This window comes from Carettochelys insculpta, chromosome 9 (assembly GCF_033958435.1).
Source record: "Carettochelys insculpta isolate YL-2023 chromosome 9, ASM3395843v1, whole genome shotgun sequence".
Classification (NCBI taxonomy): Eukaryota; Metazoa; Chordata; order Testudines; family Carettochelyidae; genus Carettochelys; species Carettochelys insculpta.
The window spans coordinates 56,581,687-56,606,339 of record NC_134145.1 but is presented as its reverse complement, the minus strand read 5'-3'; the positions used below and the strand labels follow the sequence as shown (position 1 = coordinate 56,606,339).

Below are 24,653 nucleotides of genomic sequence, written 5' to 3'. Positions count from 1 at the left end.
TATTGCAGGTTGCTATGTAGCAAAAATGCAAACAGCTTTTATAAGACACGCTCAGCAGGACTCAGTGACTGCAGTAGTCCTCTAAAACTGACTTTTAAATCTTTGGCACTATCCTTTTTGTCCTATGTATTTTAAATTGTACTATACCAGTAACTTTGAATAGATTCTGATGGGTATGTTAGAAGCAGAACTTTGCCTGGGCTTGACTATACCTTCCTGCTTAGTTAAAGTTTGTTGTTAAGTCACTAGCAGATGGACAGGCATTGCTCAGGTCCCTTTTCTGCTCCCAGCTGCACCCCTCCTGTTCTTTGGTAGGGATGGCGGTATGGACTGAAGCTTCCAGTGCATCTGCCTGCCCACAAGTTTCAGGGAGGCCTAGTCAGGCCACAGTTCCAGGCCCCCATACCAGTCCTTGAGGGAGGCTCGGTCAGCCAGTAGCTCCCAGCCTCCTGTGCCCATCCTGGGATGAGAAGGGGTGGAGGCTGAGGCTCCCAGCCCTCCTTGCCTGTCCTTAATGTAGGTAGGAGGCAGAGTCAGACTACAGCTCCTGGCCCACCCACCTGTCCCTGGGCTGGGGGGCTGGGTCACGCTGCAGCTCCCAGACCCCATGCATGTCCCCACCTTTTGCGGGGCCAGATCAGGCCAAAGCTCCTGGTCTGTCCCCACCTATCCTCATGTTTGTTGGGGAAGGGGGTGGGTCAGAGGTTGGCAGAGGGACACTTACCTGTAGGATGGTGGTCAAGTTGAAGAGCTCTGTTTTCATGTGGCCACTGTGTTCCTGCTGTGGCTGCCCCCAGTCGTCACTCTGCAGAATTACTGCTCCTGGTCATGAATCTAAAGTACGTCATCCCTCCTCTCAGTGCCCCTACCTTCCCATGCTCTGGGAAATCTTGAATTTCAGTCACTTTCCAGGCACAGTTAAACCCTGACCTTGGTTTAAGTTAGGGTAAGAGGAAATTGGGTACCGAATTTTGTGCTTGTAGCTCTTATGGTTTAAGAGAAGTTTGTGAACAAATATAACCTGTGCAGATAAACAGATACACGCTATAATAAATGTATATAGAAAGAGAGATTTGCATCTGTTTTTACATTAGTGGATTTCTGAAAAGTTTGAATTTCATATCATGACTTCTGTTGCTTGTTACAGCAGTGCTGAGATGGGGCTGGGTAACTGGTTAAGCCAATAAATGTGAATCTGATCTGCATAAAGGATGTATAGGTTTTAAATGGAAGCTTCCTGTCCTAATAGCCAAGATTTAGATTAAAATATGTTTTTTGACCAAACAGAGGGAAAAGATTTGGTTGCCTTTGAAGAAAAACTCACTTCACTTAATGAGAAACGGTCGTCCTCTTTTTCCCCCCCTCCAGGTCAGCCTTATAATCAGTTGGCTATTTTAGCTTCCTCCAAAGGAGACCACCTGACCACAATTTTCTACTACTGCAGAAGCATTGCTGTGAAGTTCCCTTTCCCAGCTGCCTCAACTAATCTACAAAAAGCACTTTCTAAAGCACTGGAAAGGTGAGGCTGATCTGTTCTAGGGAGGTAGTCGTTATTCATAACTAAAATTCCATTTGCCTCTGTCTGGCAAGTATTCCTTCCCTTATTTTGGCAGTCAAAAAAGCAAAAAGAATGTCAGGAATCATTAGGAAAGGTATAGAGAATATCTCACTGCCTCTGTATAAATCCATGGGATGCCCACATCTTGAATACTGTGTGCAGATGTAGTTGCCTTATCTCAAAAAAGATACTGGCATTGGAAAATGTTCAGAATAAGGAAACAGAAGTTATTAGAGAGTATGAATGGGCTGCCATATGAAGAGAGACTAATAAGGCTGGGACTTTTCAGCTTAAAAGAGAGGGTGAATGGGGGCTTTGATAGAGGTCTATAAAATCAACTGGTGTGGAAGAAGTTAATGGAGAACTTTTTCCCTAACACAAGAACTTGTGGTCACCAAATGAAATCAATAGGTAGCTCATTTAAAACAAACAAAAGGAGGTAGTTCTTCACACAACACACAGTCAGCCTATGGCATTTTTGCAGAGAATGTTGTGAATATCAAGATTATAAAAGGTTCAAAAAAGAGCTAGACAGTTTCATGGCGGAGAGGTCCATCAATAGCTATTAGCCAGGATAGTCAGGAATGGTGTCCCTAGCCTCTGTCAGAAGCTGGGAATAGGAGACAGGAGACAGATCTCTTTTGATCATTACCTATTCCGTTCATTCCCTCTGGGTCATCTAGCATTAGTTACTGTCAGAAGATAAAATACTGGGCTAGATGGATCTGTGGTCTGATCCCGTGTGGCCGTTCTTATGTTCATATTTGGTGTACTTGTGTGTATACCTACCACAGAGAAGTATGTAGGTGTAAGAGATCACTGACTGTTGCTCCAGCCACAGAGGTACCTGGATCTTAGATGCTCTTGAATGGGATCATTACAGTCAACCCTCGAGATACAAGGGATCAAGTGGTGCGTGTCTCAGGTTAATGCAACAGCCACCCCTGACAGGAGCAGGGAAACCGCTTGCATCAGGGACAGCAGCCTGACTCGCAGCTGTCACCCTGACAAGAAACTGCTCCTGTCAGAGGCACAGCCGAGAGTCAGGCTGCTGCCACTGACAGGAGCAGTTTCCTGGTTCCCAGAGTGGTGGGGAGCTGGGAACCAGGCAGCAGCCTGGCTTCAGACTTCCTTCAGCTTGCAGAGAGGGGAAGCTAAGCAGGGCAGCAGCCTTGGTCAGTTTCGTGGCTATAGCCAGTGGAGGGGAGCTGGGAACCAGGGACATCTTGAATCCCAGCTCATGTCCACTCCTTGGAGCCAGGAAACTTATTGGGGCAGCTGCCCTGCTCAGTTTCCCCTCTCTGCAAGCTGAGGGGAGCTGGGAGCCAGGCTGCTGCCTGGATCCCACAAGCTGCAATAAGAAGGGAACTAGCCTGCCTCCTGGTCCCTGGCTCCCTGCCACTCTGGGATCCAGGAAACTGACTAGCCCTGCTGGGCCTGTCACTTTCCTGGCTCCTGCAAGTCCAGGGGAGCTGGAATCAGGCTGCAGCCTGGTTCCCATCTCCCCTCTACTTGCACGAAAATTCGAGTTATGTGTCGGTTGCAGATACACAAGTCCTGCATAGCTTGAGGGTTTACTGAATTGGAGATGTGTACTATGTCATGTACCAACGCATCTCTTGGGTATGAGCAGTCAATCATGGAAGCTACATCTTCTCTCTCAAGTCCCTGTCTTTTCTCTGAGAGGGCAGTGCAACTGTTAGCATTGTTTCTGCCTTGAGGATTCTTAGTCTATGCAGCTCTCTCTCTCTACAAAGACTGAAGCTGACTATTTCTCTCACGCTGCAGTCGGGATGAGGTGAAGACTCGATGGGGGGTGTCTGACTTCATCAAGGCATTTATTAAGTTCCATGGCCATGTGTATCTGAGTAAGGGCTTGGAGAAGCTGAGCCCTCTTCGAGAGAAGCTGGAGGAACAGTTCAAGGTTAGTGCCACAAAAATTTGATTTTTTTTTTTTTTTTTTTTTTTTTTTTTCTTCACTTTGGAGCCTAACATCTCTCCAGGAATCTGGTCTTTCACTGGTGCAATATGCTGGGAAAACATGTTTCTTTAAGAAAACTGGCAAAGTGTTTTTGACCAGAGAGTAAAGTTTTTTTTGTATACTGAAATAGAACAGATGAAGAATGAAGTAGTTAGCAAGCTAAAGAGATTTGATGGGGAGGTTAATAATGATTAGCTCTACTCACCTATGCAGACAGTGATTTTTTTTTTTTTCCCCTCCAGTTTAACATTCTATTCCCAGAGGTGTTCTTTTGTGGGGACAATATTAAACTAATTTAATGTTTAGAACATAGACTGTTCTGAGCTTGGAGTGCCACTTTTGATTCTTCTTCGAGTGTCCCCGTGGGTGCTCCACATTAGGTGTCGGGCTCGCCCGGCGCCGCAGATCGGATCTTCCAAGCAGTTTCTGCCGGACCGCGCATGCGCCGGTGCGCGCCACTCCCCCGCGCGCTCCCGGCCACGTGCGCGATCCGGTCCCCGCCAGTTCCTCTTAACCGCCGTCGGCTGCAGACGGAATCCGACTAGGCTAAGGCCAAATAGCGTATTCAACAACTTTATCTGTTTTTCTTTCAAAGTTTTTTTCAGGTACTTAGGCTACTATGAGTTAGCCGGTTGTTATTTTGCAAAAAAAAAAAAAAAAAAAAGAGAACGAACAACAACAAACAAACTACGAGCGGGACAGCTTCAGCCAGTCGCAGTAACAAGCGCCGGAGGCCAGGAGCTACGGCCATCAGCCCTCCTGCTGAGGCAGGCCATCGGACGGGGAAAACAGCACAGGGAAGGTGCTAAGTACCCACTTAATAAAACTCAAAGACTCACCAACAATGTCCTCTTCAGGCTTTAGAAAATGTGAGTCCTGCCGAGAGGCGATTAAGGAGAGACAGGGAGATGCGGCTTAAAATGCTGCTTTTGATAAGGCCCTCTAGCCAGACGTGCCGGAGCGGCCGCAGCAGGAGAGACCCTCCGGGGCCCATAAAAGGAAAGCTGCCTCCCTCACTCCATCAGCGCAGAAACGGAGGAAAGTCTCCCCAGCCCGATCCCTGCCGGCAGCAACAGCGAGCGGGACGGGAGGAGCGCACAGCCCCCAGCCGCAGCAACAGCTGATCGGCGGCGGCAGGGAGAGCCACGTGGAAGCGGCTCAGCCTCCGATGATCAGCCAGCTGCCCGGCACCGCAGGCAGGGCAGCGGCTTAAAACTGCTTTTCATAAGGCCCTCCAGCCAGACGTGCCGGAGCGGCCGCAGCAGGAGGGACCCTGCGGGGCCCATAAAAGGAAAGCTGCCAAAAACGGAGGAAAGCCTCCCCAGCCTGATCCCTGCCGGCAACAATAGCAAGCGGGACGGGAGGAGCGAGCAGCCCCCAGCCGCAGCAACAGCTGATCAGCGGCGGCACGGAGAGCCACGTGAAAGCGGCTCAGCCTCCGATAATCAGCCAGCTGCCCCGCACCGCACCGCAGGCAGGGCGGCGGCTAAACAAGCGCCGGTACCGGCGGCACCGCAGGCAGCGGCACCGACCCCCGGGGAACCGGCGGTGCAGAGCGCGCAGGCACACAGCCTGCAGGCACCGGAGCACACCGCACCTGCGGCACCGCCCTCCAGCGTGCCGAGCTCGGTGCGCACGGGGCCAGAATCCCCTGTACGTCAGGGGGCAGAGTTACCTCCTCAAGGGAGGGGGAAGGCTGCACACAAGAGGAGGCATTGCAGCCCCTCTCCGCACAGGGCTGTGGAGTTGCTTTCTCACAGCCCTCCGCTTATGTTGCAGACTCCAACCAGAAGGCAGGGGTCCCCCCTAGCCTACCCGGAGCCCCCTTCTCCATTTTTTTGCAACCAGTCTCACCCTGGCTGGGACCACCTTCACCCTTCCTGGGGTTTGAACCGCTGGACTATTATGCAAAATCGCTCTCTCCAGCCCTTCCCCAGACGCAGAGGGTACGCACCAAGGGAGTGGTCTAGGTCACCTTCCCAAGAACAGTGCCTATACTGCCATGGTCGCCCCTACCACACGGGGCATACACACCATCGGCTATCTACCAGGGAAAGATCCCCACAAACGATCTCGTACCCCCGAGGGCAATTGCGACCGGGGACAGAGACTCAAGCATCTCAGGGGGGACTGGTTATGGAACCCCGAGATTTTCCCTCACAAACCTCTAGTGAGAGGGTGTACCATCACCAGCAGGAACCGGAAGGGTCCACAGAGACGTATCCCAGTGGTTCCTCGCTCTCCTCCCCGGATGAGGCTACGGCCCCGGGGGACGTCCATCCTCCGGACGATCTCAAACAGTTCCAAGAGCTGTTTTACGAGGGTGGCCTTCATGCAAGGCATCCAGACAGCTAAGGTGCAAGAGAAACACCATAAGCTCCTCAAAAATCTGAGACCTCCGGCCTCCTCCAAAATAGCAATACCGCTTAATGACGCAATCTTGGAGTCTGCCACTATGATATGGCAGACTCCTGCGACTATTCCGCCTGTCCACAAGAGAGCGGAAAAAAAAACCAAAAAAAACTTCATGCCGACAAAGGGCACGGAGTTCCTGTTCAGCCACCCACAACCAAATTCCTTGGTGGTGGAGTCGTCGCAATGTGGGGGAACAGACAAACATGCCAAAAAGCTAGAGCTGTTGGGCAGAAAGGTCTACTCCTCCTCCACTCTACTGTTGCGAATGGCAAATTACGCAGCGCATCTAGCGAACCATAATTTCGATAACCACATTAGGTTAACCTCCCTCATGGACTCGCTTCCAGAGGGCAAGAAACCAGTGCTCAAGGCCATCATGCAAGAAGGCTACGCGGCCTCGAGGACGGGAGTTCAGATCGCCCTGGATGTTGCGGACTCAGCAACAGCGTCCCCAGTACCACAGGGGTTACGAGCAAGGGCGACATCAACAGCACCAGCAGTACAGAACTCCCAGGCGTCGTTCCCAACAGAGCCGTGCGTCCTCGGGGCAGGGCCAAAGGCCACAAGTTTGACACACAGATCCAGGGCTGCGCCATCACTACCGTCGCAAGGTCATCCGAAGCGGTTATTCCACCATCGCCTCCGACCATTCTATAACCAGTGACGAAGGATCACCACAGACAAATGGGTGCTGGAGATCATAGCCACAGGGTACGCCATCCCCTTCCAGTTGCTCCCACCGCCATGACCTCCACCCAGGCCCCACCTCCAGGAGGCCTCCCACGTGGCGAGGCTCAAGCAGGAGGTAGACCATCTCATGCTCATAGGGGCAGTGGAAAGAGTGCCGGAGCAACTGCAAGGAAAAGGGTTCTACTCGAGGTACTTCCTCACGGGGAAAAAGACAGGAGGCGGGAGGTCCATCTTAGATTTTCGAGGCCTCAACCGGTACCTGCGCAAGCAACGCTTTCGGATGATCACAGTCGCCTCCATCCTTACGGCACTATACGATGGAGATTGGTTTGCAGCCCTCGACTTATAAGACGCGTATTTTCACATAACTATTCATCCGGCTCACCTACGATTCCTCTGGTTTCTCATGGTAGGCAAAGAACATTTTCAATACAGGGTCCTACCGTTTGGCCTCTCCTCGGCCCCCAGAGTCTTCACCAAGCCCTTGGCAGTGGTGTCAGCCTACCTGCACAGACAGGGGGTATTTATATTCCAGTATCCGGATGACTGCCTACTCAAAGGGGCCTCGAAGGAGGAGGTACTACGCATAATATGCGTCACAACAGGCACGTTCTCTCGCTCGGCCTGGTTATCAATCTGACAAAATCAAAGATAGACCCCACGCAGGACATAGAGTTCGTAGGGGCACGCATAAATTCTATTACAGCAAGGGCGTATCTACCAGAGACTCCCTTTCGGGCCGTTGGCTCCCTCGTGCAAGTCTTCACCTTCAGCCCTACGGTGCTGGTTCTGACGTGCTTACAGCTGCTGGGCCACATGGCAGCAGCAGCGTTCGTACAACAGAACGCCAGGTTACACATGTGCAGCATGCAGCACTGGCTTGCGAGCGTATACAACCCGGCAGCACACACTGTTCACAGGGTGGCGTCGCCCACAACAGAGGTGCGCAAATCCCTGCAATGGTGGGTAAACCCCGAGAACCTGCTAACAGGGGTACCCTTCCACCAACCACACATATTGGTTTTTCTTACTACAGACGCCTCCCTCATAGGGTGGGGAGCACACATGGGCGAAGAGGTGACGCAAGGGCTGTGGTCCTCCACGGAGCAGTCACTGCACACAAATATACTGGAGCTCAGAGCAGTGTTCAACGCCTGCAGACACTTTCGAGACCATATAAAAGGCAAAGTAGTCGGGATCAGTATAGACAATACCTCCACCATGTTTTATATGAATCGGCAAGGAGGAGCTCGGTCCCGTGCCTTATGTGCAGAAGCAGTCCGGTCGTGAAACTGCTGCGTCGCCAACAATATAACCCTGGAAGCCTCGTAGTTCCCAGGCGCTCACAATGTGCAGGCAGACCAGCTGAGCAGGCGTTTCGCACTCACGCACGAGTGGCAGATCCGTCCCGATCTGCTGCAACCGATTTTTCACGCATGGGGTTTTTCCCCAGATAGACCTGTTTGCTACTCAGCACAACAAGAAGTGCCCATGATTCTGCTCCAGGGCAGGACTGGGACGGGGGTCCCTGAGGGACGCCTTCGCGATCTCTTGGAGGGGCCCCCTGCTTTACGCTTTCCCTCCCACAGTGCTCATCCACAAGGTGTTGCAGAAAGTCAGGAGGGAAGGAGCCTGAATGATCCCGATAGTCCCAACGTGGGATCGACAGCAATGGTTCCCCCTACTCCTGCGCATGTCGGACCGGCCACCGATGCCCCTTCCGGTGGCACCGGATCTGCTCACGCAAGCCCAGGGGTCCATAGTGCATCCGCACCCCCAAGGCCTGCGACTACAAACGTGGTTAATCCATGGCTCAGCTCCCTAGAGAGCACATGTACGGAGGAAGTGCAGCAAGTCCTAGAAAGTAGCAGGAGGACTTCCACCAGGAAGACCTACAAGCAGAAATGGACTCGCTTTACGGCATGGTGTTCTACCAAACAGCTAGCCCCCCTTTCGGTGCCTATGGCTGTGATATTAGAGTATTTACTGGACCTCAAGAGAGGAGGACTCTCGCTATCCTCGTTTAAGGTCCACCTTGCCGCCTTTTTGGCATTCACACACGGAGAGACAGGGCACACGGTGTTCGCCCATCCCATGGTTACCAGGTTCCTTAAGGGGCTGGTAAACCTATACCCCACCCCTCGGAAACCGCTTCCACCTTCGTGGAACTTGGACCTGGTGCTTAATGCGAAAAGGGGACCACCGTTCGAGCCTTTGGCCACGGTTTCCCTCTGCCTCCTTATGATAAAGACGACCTCTCTTCTCGCAATCACGTCAGCTCGCAGGGTGAGTGAGCTTGCGGCAGTTATGGCAACGCCACCCTGCGCTGTTTTTTCCAAGGAGACGGTAACCATACGGCTGCATCCAGCCTTTGTTCCTAAAGTTTCTTCTGAGCTTCATACTAACGAACCTATTGTTTACCCTCGTTTTATCCAAAGCCTCATAACTCTGACAAAGAGGTGCGCCTACGCCTCCTGGACGTGAGGAGGCGCTAGCGTTCTATATAGACAGGGCCAAGTCCTTCCAGAGAATGGATAGACTCCTAGTCTCTATCGCTCCCAAATCAAAAGGAGAATGTCTCTCTTCGCAGAGAATCTCGAAGCACATCGTATCTTGCATTAAAAAGTGCTACAAACTCAAAAAGACTCCTTTTCCTGGCCATGCCCAGAACTCATTCCACTAGGGCGGTGGCAGCATCAACAGCCCTTTTTCAAGGGCGTTGCGCTAAAAGACATTTGCAGAGTGGCGACCTGGTCATCCTGTGACACCTTCGCCAAACATTACGCCCTTCACAGGGTATTCCAAGAGGATACCCGTCTCTCGACAGCGGTCCTCTCGGGGACAAGCTGCACATACTCCGATTACCCACCTCCTATCTTGGGTTACTGCTGGGTAGTCACCTAATGTGGAGCACCCACGGGGACACTCGAAGAAGAAAGAAAGGTTACTCACCGTAGTAACGGTGGTTCTTCGAGATGTGTCCCCGTGGGTGCTCCACTACCCGCCCATCCTCCCCGCTTCGGATCTCTGTTTAGTGTTTTGCAGGAGCATCCGAGGTGGTCGGTCAAGGAACTGGTGGGGACCAGATCGCGCACGTGGCCGGGAGCGCGCGGGGTAGTGGCGCGCACCGGCGCATGCGCGGTCCGGCAGAAACTGCTTGGAAGATCTGATCTGCGGCGCCGGGCGAGCCCGACACCTAATGTGGAGCACCCACGGGGACACATCTCGAAGAACCACCGTTACTACGGTGAGTAACCTTTCTTTCTTTGCTTCATAATGTAAAACTTCAAAATGTAATGTAATAGATGAATTTCCTGATTTATCAGTAAAATCTTAATCATGACATGATGTTTACTGCTGTTTTAATTTTGGAAAGGTTAAAAGTTTAGTTGGCATGTTTCTATAGTTGGCATAGTCATACATTTTAACGTAATCACTCTATTGCACGTTATATTTAAACTCTACACGTTGAGCCTCTGCTCCAGAGTGCATCGCATCTTAAATGTACAGGTGTAGAGATCTAGCAAAGACCATCAGACTTAATTGAGCCCCTTCCTCTGTCACCATAAGTGTATGTTTGTATTGGAATGGTAATTCCTTATTAGGGATGAGCTAATAGCACTTGAAAAATGTTTAGGATGAGTACCTTCTCCGCAGTGGCTGAACTATTGCTAGTGCAGTACTGTAGTAATCACAAGTCCAAAAGGTCAGTCAGTCAACCAACCCTTTAAATGCGTTTTTTCCAGGTTATAGTACACATGTTTATATATATATATTTTTTGTTACAGAGGTTGTTATTTCAAAAAGCCTTCAACTCTCAGCAGTTAGTGCATATTACTGTCATCAACCTGTTTCAACTGCATCATCTGCGAGATTTTAGCAATGAAACTGAACAGCATAGTTACAGCCAAGATGAACAGCTCTGTTGGACACAGCTACTAGCCCTCTTCAGTAAGTATTGAGACTGCAACTAATTGTGGTTTTTTTCCCTTTGGTTCCATACAGTATACATTTAAAATAGATTATTCTCTTATTCAGTTTTCCACTTGTCGCACTGAATCTACCACCTCTCTTCAGTTGTCAGCAGAGCCTTTTTAAGAGAAAAAACAAAAAACAATTCAGAAAGCCAGTGGTTCAATATTTGATAAGAATTAGTACATTGAAAATAACAGATTATGATCTGCCAGTGGAATCTTTAAAATCACTGAGGTGGTTTGTTCTAAAGAACTAGCCCTTCATAGTAGTGGTTTATGTTATAATACTTGGAGTGGTGTTCAGTTTCAGAAGTTATGAATTCCTCCATGTTATCCTTGCAGTTTCTTTTCTTGGAGTCCTGTGCAAGTGTCCACTGCAGAATGACTTCCAGGAGGAGTCATGGAGTGCATACCCACTTCCTGCTGTAAAGGTCTCAATGGACTGGCTGAAACTTAGACCCAGTGTCTTCCAGGAACCGGTGGTCGATGAAAGACAGTAGTGAGTCTCTCTTTGGATAGTTGCTTTTCTTTTTGTTTTTCACTTTGTCGGTTGTGTAAGATCATAGTAACTAATGGTACTGGAGAAATAGACTGGATCCCTTACCTATTCACTTACAGACACTGAGTTTTTAGAAATACAGAATTTTTATAAAGAAGAGTGAGGGTTCTGAGTGTCAGACTGTATATAATATATGCAAATATGTAACTGTTGTTTTTAGAATTCATTCATAGACTTTCTTTTAAAGGCCAGAAGGTGCCATCCGGGCTCACTCCTGTGTTAACATAAGCCAAACAACCTCCATAGTAATCTCTATTGCTTTTTTTGGGTTCCCTCAGTCTGATTTACTGAGGCAAATGGCTGCAGAGTGACTTACCGAAAGTGTTATATTGAGGCTTGTGTGATATTAGAAACCAGGCTTGTGTGATAACCTTCAGTTTTGTACTGTAGGTCCTCACAGAGAGCATCCTGTGGCATCACTCTGTAGTAATAAGTTCTTATGGTACTGCCCAGTCTGTTTTTTAATACAGGAATTGTTTAATTTTATTTGGCTCTATGGATATGTTTTCCAACAACTAAGCACCGCTGCAGGTTGGGTCCATGGGATTTTGCAAGGTGGGGGGGGTTTAAGGCTGCGGTGGTTTGGGGTCTGCAGGGCTGGCAGGGAGCTTAAGGCTGTGTGCAGTTTGGGTGTGTGGGGGTTAAGGCGGCAGTGGTTTGGGTGTGGGGGACGAGGGTGAGGCTGCAGCAGTTTGTATGCGGGGCTGGCGGGGGTGGGGTTAAGGCTGTGGCCGTTTGGGTGTGCTGGGGGCGGTGTCAGGCTGTGGCGGGTTGGAGCCACGGGGAGGGGTTAGGCTCATATTAGTGGCGAGGAGTTCACTCGTTCAGTGAACAAAGGTAGGTATACGTATCCCTCGGTTTAGTGAGTGCTCGTAAGTAATGAGGGATGAGTGTACTATGTACCTTAGTGGAGAGAAGGCAGCTGTCGTCATGGGGGTAAGTGGCCAAAATTGACAGAGCTTTGCGAAAGCAGTGGGTGTAGCATAAAATTGGAAGTCTGGAGAAACTGTTTCCTGCTCCATCCCTAATTGTGTGACTTCAGTTAAGTCACTTAGCCTTACTGTGACTTCCGCTTTCCTGATTGTCAGTTGAGAATGATAATGCTTACTCACCACTGCAAAGTGCTTTGAAATCGTCCCTTGAAAGTACCACGTACTGCTGTCCCCACTCAAAAATTAAGAAAAATAGCTGAGGGAAATTCTTATCTTTTCATAATTGTCCTACTTCAAATGACAAAGGCATCACTCCATGCTTCATTTTGCCAAAATCACAAGCTCTGGATAACAAAAAGGAAATCTGACTTCAGCTGTTTTTCAAGTTGTTCCATCATACAATCAGTTTCCTTTTATAGACTACAAGGGTAATTTAAGGGTTTTCAAAAAGGAAGGCTTAAGGGAAACAAAGCTTGTTTATCTGTCTCTGTCTGTCTGTCTGTCTGTGTTCCTTTATTTTAAGTTCTTTGACGTGTTGTCCACATGGATTTCTCTTACTGCAGATATATCCCATGCACATGAGATCAGATTCTTCTGGCCATCTGCTTCCACAACGTGTATGTTTTTTCCATATGCACTTACTCCCCAATACCTCCTCAAGGCACAGAAGACCCAACAATCCTTCAGTTCTTTCTTACCACCCTTGGCAGAGAGATGGAATCCTTTCAGTCTGCCTCCTTCTGTTCAGTTCTGTTGCAGTGAGTGTTTAGTTGATACAGTTATCAGGTTAACTTTTAGATTGCCTGCTCGTTTTAAAATATTTTTTACTAAATTTTTTTGTATATAGTAGGCTCAGAGCTACTTTCTCTCCTCTATCATTTATACCATTGTACTTGAGCTGTTATGGGAGATGTTAAATATCTGAGCTTTAGGAACAGTGCTCTATGGTGCTGCTGTTCCGTTCAACAAACTAAGTGGATATTTTGTTTCGGCAAATATCATATTGACCATATGACCATTGCTCATTTGCCTGTCTTGTTTCAGGCACTGAGAAGGTTAGGAGTACTGGATTACTTATTTCTTCTGGAGTACTCAGTGAAACCCTTTGAAGATATAGAGAAGGACATGACTAAGGCTCAGTCTTCCTTCAGTCTCTCTTGGCTCATGCCCAAGCCACCTGAGATTTCAACCTGAACTCCAGGGCTGAGATGTCTAAGACACGGATTGCCAGATTCAGTCCGGTTGCTGACTTCTTTAAGCACAGGTAGGGCGGGGTATCACTCCAGAGACAAGACTAGACATCCTGAGAACCAAGACACAGGAGTCACCACGTGTCAAACACCGCAGCTAATGGCAGCCAGTAGCCCAAGATGAATTTCTCCGGAATCTTGTTACTGACTATGAAAAGAATATCTACCGATTGCCTTTCCTCTCAGATTCTTCCACACACTCTGTATTCTGCACACATACTACATCTGCGATCTCTTTCCCAGCGTGACCTATGTTGGACCTGGTACTGAATTACACTTGCTGGAAAGGTACTGAATTACAGTCAGCAGTGCAAGCTAAACATTTGGCCACCTAATGGTATTTCATGTGACAGCTGAGACATCAATATAGTGTACTTCCCATACCCAGCTATGATGGGAGTCAGAGTTAGACTCCAAAGATTTCTCTTTGAGCAGAAGAATGTATGGGTCCCTTGCATTCTCCTTTGTCCACTGCTTTAGGATCCAGATGCTTATCAGTCATTGCCCTGGGCACATTGGGATGAAAAGTGGCTCTGAGAGATTTTCAACAACTGGTATTGTGTAGCATTCCATTTCCTCCCCATTCACCTTCCCTGTCCCTCCTCAGGAACTCTTCTCGAGATCTGTTGAAGCAAGAGACTGGATTCTTTCACTGCTGCAAGACGTGTGGAGAGAAGTTGGGGCTTAGTGTTCAGGAGTGGCTGGTGTTTTTAATTCCCATTATTTATTTGCTTTAAAGAAGGGTTTGGTTGCCCCTTCTAGACCTTAGGTATCTCAGAATTGTGTATCTGACTTGCCAAAAATTCCTCAGATTCCTTGTAGGAGCGTCTCATTACCTTTACTGGCTTTGGCCCTGTAGTCTTTCTCAGCACTGAGTGTTCATCAAGTACCTGGTAATCATAGCAGCTGACTCAGTTTATTTCCATCCCATGGAAGGACCAGTTTCAGGCTCCACTCCTCACCCATTGATGTTACTGGCCTTGCATCTTCCAGACATTCAGAACTTGTGAGCAGCTCACCTCAGCAAGCAGTTTTCAAACAATCAAGTGACCAGTCAAGGACTCAGTCTTGCAGAGGGTGGTGGCTTTTTGGTGTGTTGCTTTCTTTTTGTTTGTTTGTGTGGGGTTTTGTTTTGTGTTTGGTGGTGGTTTGTGCAAACGGAGATACCCTTCAATTGAGCTATTGGCCACGGATTAGAAAAGAGATGCAAAGTGTTCTGCTCCAGTCTGTCAGATTCCATTCTTATTCCTTTGGCCTGGAACCAATGTATACGTCACCCTAATATCCCTTAGGGACTTGAGAATCCTGAGGCAAGATGCTGGATCAGTTGTGATAACCCCAGCATGGGCCACAACATTCTAAATTCTGGTCTGGTGAACTTCTCTGTGCAGCCCCAGATCACTTTGCCTGTCCTGCACAACATAGGGTCTCACCACAACGAGTAGATCTTTAATCCGGTATTGTTTACAACTAATAGCCTGGATGCTGGTTCGCCAGTATCCACCATGAAAGGCTGTTCAGTAGATATTTAGGACGTTCCGCTCCAAAGCAGGAATGTCTCAACTACATTGACTCATAGCCAAGTAGGTTTTGTAGTCTGGCATTTCAGGAGTTGCTGTCTACCCTCAGCAGCACCCATTTCAGGAACACTGGACGTTTGTCAGTCCCCAAAACGTGATTGTCGGTTCTGCAAGCTGCCTTAGTATGATCTGGATAGAAAAGTGATATGTAGATATTTTCTCACTCTGTGATGGTTCTCCGCCCAGTTTGGGATTTCCTTTTTTATAACTTTTGTAGCGTCAAAACGTTGATGGGTCCCTGTTCCCTCTCCCACATACCTATTAAGACTGACTTTTTAGTGGACATTATGTCTGCTTGAAGGGTAGCAGAGATTCAGGCCCTCAGTATGGGGCTCCCTTACGCTGTTTCATAACTCAACCGAAGCTCCTGCCAAAAGTTTTTAAAATTATTGTGTATATCAATTTATTAATCTTTGTTTTCTTTCCCAAGCCTCACTCAGTCTCAGAAGAAATTAGCTTCATACACTTGATGTACCAAGGGACTGTAACATTACCGTAACAGGGTAAAAACATTTTAGGAACATATGTCAACTGTGGCCTTTGCAGAAAAAGTGAGGGTAACGTTAGTCATTATCCTTTGAGATTCTTAGCTTGTCTTCAGCTGTATAAGAGCATATTATGAGTGAGTTAAATCTGCCTAGCTGCATTAGAATTAGCTCTACTAGACAACAGGCATCCTCTTTCTGTTTTTATCTTGGAAGTTTCTGTCTTAGCTCATTTGCAAGACACTGTTCTTTGGTAGAGGACTCCAGATGAGATGCTGCTTATTTTAGGGCTATCTTGAATTTATTGTTGAAGTAGGACTCCTAGTACCTGCCTGTAAGCAAACAGAAAACTGCTGTTCATCACCTTGAGTAGAATCCATGTGGACAGTCGCTCAAAGAAGAGAGAATAGTAATTTTACATTACATCTTCAAGGGATGTTGTCCATGTAGATTCCAAGACCTGCACTGTTTCCCTACTCCTACAGAGTCCTACTCCTTTAGGGCTCTGAACTGGTAAAGGAACTGAGGGATAATTGGGCCCGTTCTGCCTTTCATGCCTTTGGGTGGAGGTATGAGGAGATGTAGGGGACTGAATACAGCTCCAGTGAACACTGCTGGCCAGAAGAGTCTAATCATGTATACATGAGACACATGTGCATCAGGGGTGGAATCCATGTTGACATGTTTCTAACAGCTATACTTACTGTAAGGTAAGTAATCGTTCTTTCGCAATTATCTTTGAAAGCGAAGGTTTTTTCCCCATTGGGATACCTTCTTCGTCTATCAGATTTGATCGATTTCCTTCCTTTCTTCAGAATAGATGAACATGTACTATTCCTCCCTCTCCCCCCCAAAAGTTAAGTTTTTTGAATTCTGCTTGTAAGAACCTTATTTTTCTCTACCCAGTTCAAGTTTTGTGCTTGGCAGATCTTTGTAATCATTTTTACTATTGATGTCGATGTCTTTTCTGAAAACTTACATCAATAGGGAGCACACGCTCTCGTACAATATTTTTAAAAGATTTAAAAAAACAGTTCTGTTAGTGCTCTGTCAACCTGGGATTATAATAAATGTGTCAGTTTTAAAAATTCTTGCTGGCAAAGTGGTCCTAAGAGTAAAAACCTTCCTTTAGGACTCCAAAAAACTTTTTTAAACCTCCTCTTCCATTGGTTCTCTTGAAACTTGTTTGTCGTGTTCTTCCCCATCTCTGCAATACTCCTTGTAGTGGTTCTCAGTCACTCGTCCTAAGAGATCTGTGAAAGACTTACACCGAAAACTAACTGAACAGAGTTCAGTTATGTAGATACAGTAGACCACCAACTTACATGGGGGGGTTGCATTCTCACAACCCCTGCATAAATCAGATTTCCCATGTAAGCTGGGGGAGCCAGGAAACTGATGAGGGAACCAGCCCTGATCAGTTTCTCTGTTCCCGCGAGTGAAGGGGAGCCAGGGAGCAGGCGGCAGGCTGGCTTCCGGATCCCGTCTGCTGGTGGAAGCCGGGAGACTGACCAGCACAAGTGCTGGTCGGTTTCCTGGCTCCCATTACTCTGTGGGCGCCAGATGTGGCTTCTCCCTACGTTCCCTCAGCCGGGGGAAGCTGGGGAGAAGCCGCAGAAGTGCGGCTGTTTGCCAGCTGGGCTTCCCCCAGCTGGGAGAAGCCAGGGGACAGACAGTTGCAGCAGCGTGTCTGTCTCCCCACCCGGCTTCCCCCAGCTGGGGGAGCCAGGCAGGCAGGCAGAGACACAGCAGCACTGTTTCTCCCAGCAGGGAGAAGCTGCTCTGCTTCTGGGGGCTGGAGTAGTTTTGATTTGCAATTACACTTGTGTTAATGCAAGTTAAGTGCAAATTGAAATCTCACATACCAAGGGAGTATTGCTCAGACAGTAGGTTTCCAAATGGTTCTGCACCTCCATTTGAAATCTCCAAAGAAGTCCTCAAAAAAGTTTTGAGAATCACTCTCCTAGTCATACTTGTCAAGCCTTCCTGTTATCTAGCACAGTGGTGAGTATCCCTGTCCTGTTAGGTTGAAAACACCTCCATCAGTCAATAACTATACTTATTCTAGGGCTCATTGATGAAATACGAGTGGTACTGCTTTGCAGGTTAGAATTTTCTGTGCTCTGACAAATGCAGAAATACACAAGTTCCCAACCCTTAAGGTCTATATGCTTTTTCCTGTGGAGAATTGATCTTACCTTACACAGAACAAACAGTTAACACAGTCACATGTAGGTGATGACTAAGATCTACTGAAGAAAGTCAGATTCATTCTGAGAGCTCTGGGTATGCCTTACACATAACAAGCCTATTGCTTTCACAGAGCTGATGCCAGTCACTCCAGCATATAAATGTTAGTCAAAGGCATTGGCTGGCACTGGAAAGGGAAGATGAGGGGCTTGGGGTCTGTCACAGGAGGTGAGATGACTTCAAATGTACCACTAATGTTTATATTACAAAGTTTGTCTTATATGATCCTGAAAAATTAGGCACAATAAAAACCTGAAATTGATCAGCATTCTTCAATCTCTGGTCTCTTGCCTGACTCCCTTGAAGTAATGCAAGGTGGGGTTTATCTGGTAAAGACTCCCCAGAATATAGGAGGAAGCACTTCATTTGACACGTAACTTGCTTGTGTTTTAACTGACATTAGCCGCCTGCACTTTTGTGTGTGCTGTACTTAGTATCTTCTCACTCCCAGCATCAACTGCCATTGCTTAGTCCACTTGTACAAGTTTTGTTCATAAGGGGAGCCAGGCAACGGGAAGGAGTCTCCAGTCCAGAGTCATGCCTTTTAGGGAAAGAATTTTAAGAATTCCATAAGTTTGATTGTTGGGGTGAGAGGTGGATTTTGAACTGTGAGACTGGCTCAGGATGTAGGTTATTTCCAGTATGTATGGTTACGATAAAAGTCCATGCTGCAGTGTGTGTGTTAGGGGGTATTCAGGATTTTTTAACCCTCAGCAAATATCTGCTGGAGTCACTGAATTTTTCAGTGTTGACAGAGCTGTAAACTCAGTTAACCAGTCTGCTCAATTTCGAGGTGGGTATAGGCTCTGTCAGCATGGCAAGTGGTGCTTTGGAAGCTCCTTTACCTGAATTATGCTGGTTAAAGGAGGTTAAGTTTCTCTGAGTAATTTTTTTAATTGTCTCATCTTAGTTTCACTGTGTTGAATTGTATCACTGAATGTAAAGGCATCACTCTTCCTTCATTCCAGAACAATATAGCTGGAACTAAATAGTATGCTGAAAATTTTCACTGTCCATATTTTAAACTAAGACTGAGGAATTTCACGAACTTGGACAAATCCTTACAATGTGGTGGCTAATTGTATCCTAATGCTTATTGGCTAAACTTATTGGAATGTTACAAAGCGTCATCCATGTTTTGTAAGCCCCAAGCTCTACAAAAGCAGCCATACACTACAGGGTGAACCTGTCTCATCTGGCATCCTCAAGACCTGACCAGTGCCGGACGAGAGAATTTGCTGGACAATGGGAAGTCAGTATTTTCTAGCACCTTACTAATACTTCCACTGCTTACTGGGCTCTTAGAAGACATTTAGGGGTAAATTACAGCTAAATAACAGCACAGAACATTCATATCTAGCCTACACCCATGATTAAGTTGAATTTAAGGGTCTGAGTTCAATTTTTATGAACTATCCCTCCACACCCCTGCGCTTAGCAAGTCATTTTAAGGGACTCAAGGTTGACTTTTGTAATGCTGACTTTTCTCCAGACTAACTCAAGAAGTTGAACTTGCAAAATCAAACTATGCAAGTGGAGATGGCTGCATTATTGGAATCTATTTTATTAGCCTTTAAACTGTCCCACAGTGCCCCAGGAGATGTCCTTTCTGGTCATCGCTCAATCCCCGCTGCTCTCACTGAACTGGAAGTAGGTGACAGGAAGCAGTGGTCAAAATTCCTGGGCTGATGATTAGATTTCCTTTCCTCCCTGGCCATTATGGTCAGCAGACATGTGGATCACATCTGTTCAGCACGCCTAGCACACCTTGTGGTTGTGAGTTCCCAGGACTGTAAAAGGATCCCAGCACGGAGCCATCAGGAGATCTTAGGCCTCTTTTCAGTGTGGGGCAAAGAAGCTATTTTCATTCAGCCCAAATCCAGCAAAAGAAATGCTGTTATTTATGCAAAAATTTTGCAAGGCACGATACTCAGCAGTGCTTCATGAAGCTGAGGCAGAGCTACCAAAAATTCAGTGTTTGGTCTGGGTCATTTCCCCAGAAATTCCAGTGATACAATGAGCTTCATGCTCTTCTGGGGACAGACGCGGCCTCTTACCCCCAAAAGTCGCATGAGCTCCTGTGGTCATGGGAAGTAAGCTGAAGCACGTCCTGAGGTGGAAGGGGTAGATGACAGCAGGGTCCATTCCAGCATAGAATTAGACCCTGAAAGCCAGGAGCTGTTTATCAAGCTGGAGCCAGTGGATCCCGTCCCCTTAAGGAGGCAGCTTCAGAGGCCAACCTGGATCCTGCAGAGGGAACTTCTGGTAAGTGGGCTTTTCTTCTACTGTATGTTGCAATCATGGAGTGGGGGACCAAGGCCCCTTTACTTTAGAACAGCTTGTTAATATGCCTGGGGATGGAGTGTTGATCCTGCTTGGACAAAGGTCTTAGGCACTTGTGGATTCTCCTCATGAGATTTTTGGGGAGACCTGACTAATTCCAGCTTCCGCGGTAAGACATCCTACCATGCCAAGCCACTAGTAAGTGATCCAGAATCATGGCCCCACAGAGCATTCTTGCAAATTTTCCAACATGGTAGCTGGATAGAACAAGCAATCTTTCCTTATCCCTTTTTGTTTGTGTGGTGAGGCTGATGTCGCGTTTGGCCATGTAGAATGCATGGGAAGTTTTGTGAGTCACTAATGAGTTTTTGCTTGGCACTTACCCAATGCAGAGCAATATTTGTGCTTCTCTTGGTGCAGCCACTTCAAAAATCCAGGGCGGACAGGTGGGTGATTGCACATGTGGCAGCTCCCACGCCCCCCTTCAGGGCCGGCAAGTGATCAGACCTTCCCATGGATATGATGTGTCCCCAGTGAGTTTTAATGATTTTTTAACTTCTGGAGCAGCTGCTTTAGAATTTAAAATCCAGATGTTGCTTCAAGCAGCAAGCTGTCCAGGCAATGCCGCCAATACCCCTTCCTCCCCAACTCCACGGGCCATCAGGCAATCACACGCAAGAGCTTCTCTGCCCACCCCCATGCAGGGCTGGTGGGTGATAGGACCCTTCCCATGGTTCTTGTGCATGCCACCAGTGACTTTTAATGATTTAAAAAAAAAACTCCTGGAGCAGCCACATTAGATTCCAGGCACTGCTTGAAGCAGCATACGCTTAAGGCAACCGCTATTGCCTCTGAGGACAGTGTGCTTTAAGAATGCCATGATGCAGCCACCCACTCCCCCACTGTCTGGTGTCCCTGGGACACGCCACCCCCACAGGCAGTGCTTTATGAATTTTTTTCCCCCCATGAACCTAGGATAGCTTGCCATAGTACCGAGGGTAAACCTGTACTGTAGAATAGCTGAAATTGTTCTGCTTGAAATCATGCATTCTTCAGTCTTAAGAGTAACCAGAGTGACCTTGTAGTTGCAATATGGTCTTCCATAGAGGCAGCCATACATTCTTTCTGTCGCTATAGTCATTGTGTCACATAAAAATAAAAATGTTGCTATTTTTAATTTTTAATATTTCTAAATTTGTTTTTATCAGTGAACGACCCTGGAAAAAGATGAAGGACCCAGTTCAGCAGATAAGGGGCTGCATCCGATGTGGAAGAAGAAGATCCAGAATGAATTGTTGGATAATTATTTTCATGTAGTTACAAAGGAGAAAACTGAGCTCTGTGACAGGAGGAAAAAAATTGACTCTCAAGAACGAATGCATGACTCATTCACATCCTTTAGGGGCAAGCAGACCGAAGTAATTAATTTGCTGATAGAGAAATCACAATCAGCGACTTTGCATTAATTGAAGCTGTGCTTGATTAAAAAAAAAAAAAGTCAGGTAATCATGCACACGCGCACATACACACACAAACACCAAATGCCCCGTTACGTGCCCTTTTGTCTGTACACATTACCTTCCCCTTTTAGAGGCACAGCATCCTCAGGCTACTTCAGCCACCACTGATACATGGAACCCTTACCCATTTATTCTCCTCCCTTGGACTGGGCACTGCATCCTTGAGCCACTCCAGGGACCATCACTTGAGACCTCGCTCAACCCAGTCAGCCTACTCCCCTGCTCCTGGATCTGCATCCCCCATCCAGTCAAAGTCCGTCCCCCCCGCCCCCCATCATATCTCCTCCACACATCTGGCACCTTCCTCTTGTTGGGGACCCAGAATGTTGGGGGGAAGGACAGAGAACCTTGGCTCATAGCCCCACAAAATCAACACCCACTAGAAGGCTAACCTTTGACTAACTGTGACATATATGACCCTTTCTTTCCCTATACCCCCAACTCTTCACGTAACCCCTAAATAAAACATTCTTTCATGTAAAAAGAATTCTGTTTATTGGTTAACGTTCTTTGGGGTTGGGTGGGTGGTGGTTGGTTGTCTCACAGTTGATGAGGGGAGTTCCATGAAGGGCAAGGAAACAGCATGTTTGTGCAGGGGGGAAGATGCCAGTTCACACCCTTTTCACACTCATGCACAAGCTTGGTTTTCAAGGCATCCATGAATTTCAGTGCCTCTTTCTGGGCTTTCCTGTTTTTTCTCTTGGCATCAGTTGCTGATAAGTTCTTGCCACGATCTGTTTCAGCCTCCCACCCAGGGATGAAACTTCCCCCCTCACCCCATCTTGCCAATGACAAGGTTAATGTTTTTTTCCATTGAGATCTAAGTGGGTCAGAATGCTCCTAAACCTGGCTTTTAAATGGCCAAAGGCACATTCTACCACCACCTGCACCAGCTCAGCCTGTAGTTAAAGAGCTGCTTACTGGAGTCCAGGGCGCCTGTGTATGGCTTCCTGAGGCAAGGGAACCAAGTGGTAAGCAGGGTCACCCAAAATACTATTGGCATTTCCACATCCTCAATGTTTATTTTCTGGTCCGGGAAGAAACTACCACGCTGGAGCCTTTTAAACAGACCAGAATTCCTAAAGATTTGCACATCATGCGTCCTTCCTGACCGCCACACATTGTCGGTGGATCACAAAGGTTGTTTTACCAACTCCCACAACACCGTAGAAAAGTAATCTTGCGGTTAATGTACCCTGAGGCTTGCTGGCTGGGTGTCAGGATGGGGATATATGTTCCCTCCCACCAAAGTTAGTGGACAGATTTGCTGCCATGGGGTTCCCTATCTCCTGCGCTTTCCCCAGGGTCACTGTCTTCCACAGGAGAAGCATATTGATCACCTTAGTTACCTGTATGACAGCAGCACCCAGTGTAGATTTCCCTACTCCAAACTGATTTCCCACTGACCAGTAGCTCTCTGGCGTTGCAAACTTCCAAAGAGCTATTGCCACGTGCTTCTCAGCTGTGAAAGCAGGTTCTCATTCTGGTACTGCTGTGCTTCAGGGTGGGAGACAGCAGTTCACAAAGTTCCTTGAAAGTGTCCTTATGCATGCAGAAGTTTTACAGCCACTGCTGGTCGTCCTATGACCACAAAACACTGCAATCCCACCAGTCTGCAGGTTTCGCAAGTCCAGAACCCACGCTGGACAGCTCCAGCCCACACTGTACAGTGACTCCAGTGCTGCCAGAAGCTGCGGTTCTTCTCTCCAGAGATTCATATCTGTCAGTGACCCCAGAAACAATGAGCTTATTCTGCATGGGCATTATGTTCAGAAGATACTGAATCGTGGTGCGGGAACTGGGCACAAAACACTGCATCAAATTTAGAAGGGTATCAGGATCCATTTTAGTGTTTTTTAATGGCGGTTGCCAATCAAGATGAAAAACGCTTGAAAATGCCTTTTTATTCCCCACCTGGAAAGGGAAGTGAGGAAAATGCATTCTGGGGTGATGACATCAGAAACACAGAACCACTTGAGGCACCTTTTTTCACAGAAGACACCAACACAAAATCCCAAAATGCAGTGGGGCTATAGGAACTGTGGGATGGGTGCCCACAGTACGCTGCTACCGCAGTTGGATTCAGGCAACCATATGACGACACACTAAATCGAATTTCTGAGCTGGTCAGGACACACAACTTTGACTTAGTAAAATCTAGTGTTTAAAATTTCAGATTTAACAAATTTGATGTTATTCCCAATACTCAGAGCCAGGACTGGTGACTGTAAACAAACTTTGTGACCCTGGGAAACTTGGCCACACCCATAATAAATGGTCACCCAGCTAACTACTATCATGCCAGATTAGAGTTTGCTGGATGAGAGAGCTCTGAATGTGGAGAGGTTCAACCTGTAGCACAAAAGCAGTCTAACGTAAGCCATTTGTTTAGCCACCGACCCTACCAGAACTCCTTCTTCTGGAATACGCCTGTGTCTTAACGCATCAAACTTTTCTGCAACTTCTTCCCTCCCTGCCACTACTGTATGCTTACATCTCTCGCCATGAGTCAGCTTGGAGGGTTGGGGATTGTACAGTAGTACTGTGCTCCCTTCAAGCTCATGTAGCAATCTTAAATTACTTGAATGTGCTTTCAAAACAAAGATCAGAATGGCTTTCAGTAGATGATTTAAGCCTGTTGATTAACTGTTAATGTGCTATTGAGGTAATGGAGCACCCCAAACACACAAGCCTGTCAGCCAGCACTTCAGTGGAGTGGGCCATTCTGTTAATGACCTGAAAGTCTGTGCTTTACTGAAAAGGAACTTTATGCTCAGAACTGTAATTTATTTTCAAATTGGACACATTAACATGGTTTGAACAGGGACAGCAAGTACCTGGCCTATTATAAGGACTCTTTTACATACTTTGTTATCTGACTTTTAACTTCCCCACCGCACGCCCCCATCCTGCCACTCCTCTGCTTTTCTGATTCGTCAACTTTGATGACAATTTTTGGACAGCTGTGCTTTGTTTCGAGTCTGTTCCGGTATAGCTATGATCTGAAGAAGTGGGTCTGTCCCATGAAAGCTCATCACCTAATATTTATTTTGTTAGTCTTTAAAGTGCTACATGACTGATTTTGTTTTGATACTCACTAAAGTGTATTTTTACATCTGTATTCAAGCTGTTTCAGTCTGTCTAGACGTGTTCACATTTGAAAGTTTACCAATTTA

General features: G+C 47.3%; 1 protein-coding gene across 2 annotated transcripts in view; it reads left to right on the top strand.

Moving 5' to 3' along the window:
• SMG7 (SMG7 nonsense mediated mRNA decay factor) overlaps positions 1-24,653 on the top strand; it is a 110,824-nt gene that overhangs the window by 57,688 nt on the left and 28,483 nt on the right. For both annotated transcript variants that reach the window (XM_075002525.1, XM_075002526.1), the window contains exons 7-10: positions 1,369-1,519; positions 3,347-3,482; positions 10,433-10,595; positions 10,961-11,117. In XM_075002525.1, the coding sequence (XP_074858626.1) occupies positions 1,369-1,519; positions 3,347-3,482; positions 10,433-10,595; positions 10,961-11,117 (607 nt within the window). The remainder of the gene's footprint in view (positions 1-1,368; positions 1,520-3,346; positions 3,483-10,432; positions 10,596-10,960; positions 11,118-24,653) is intronic.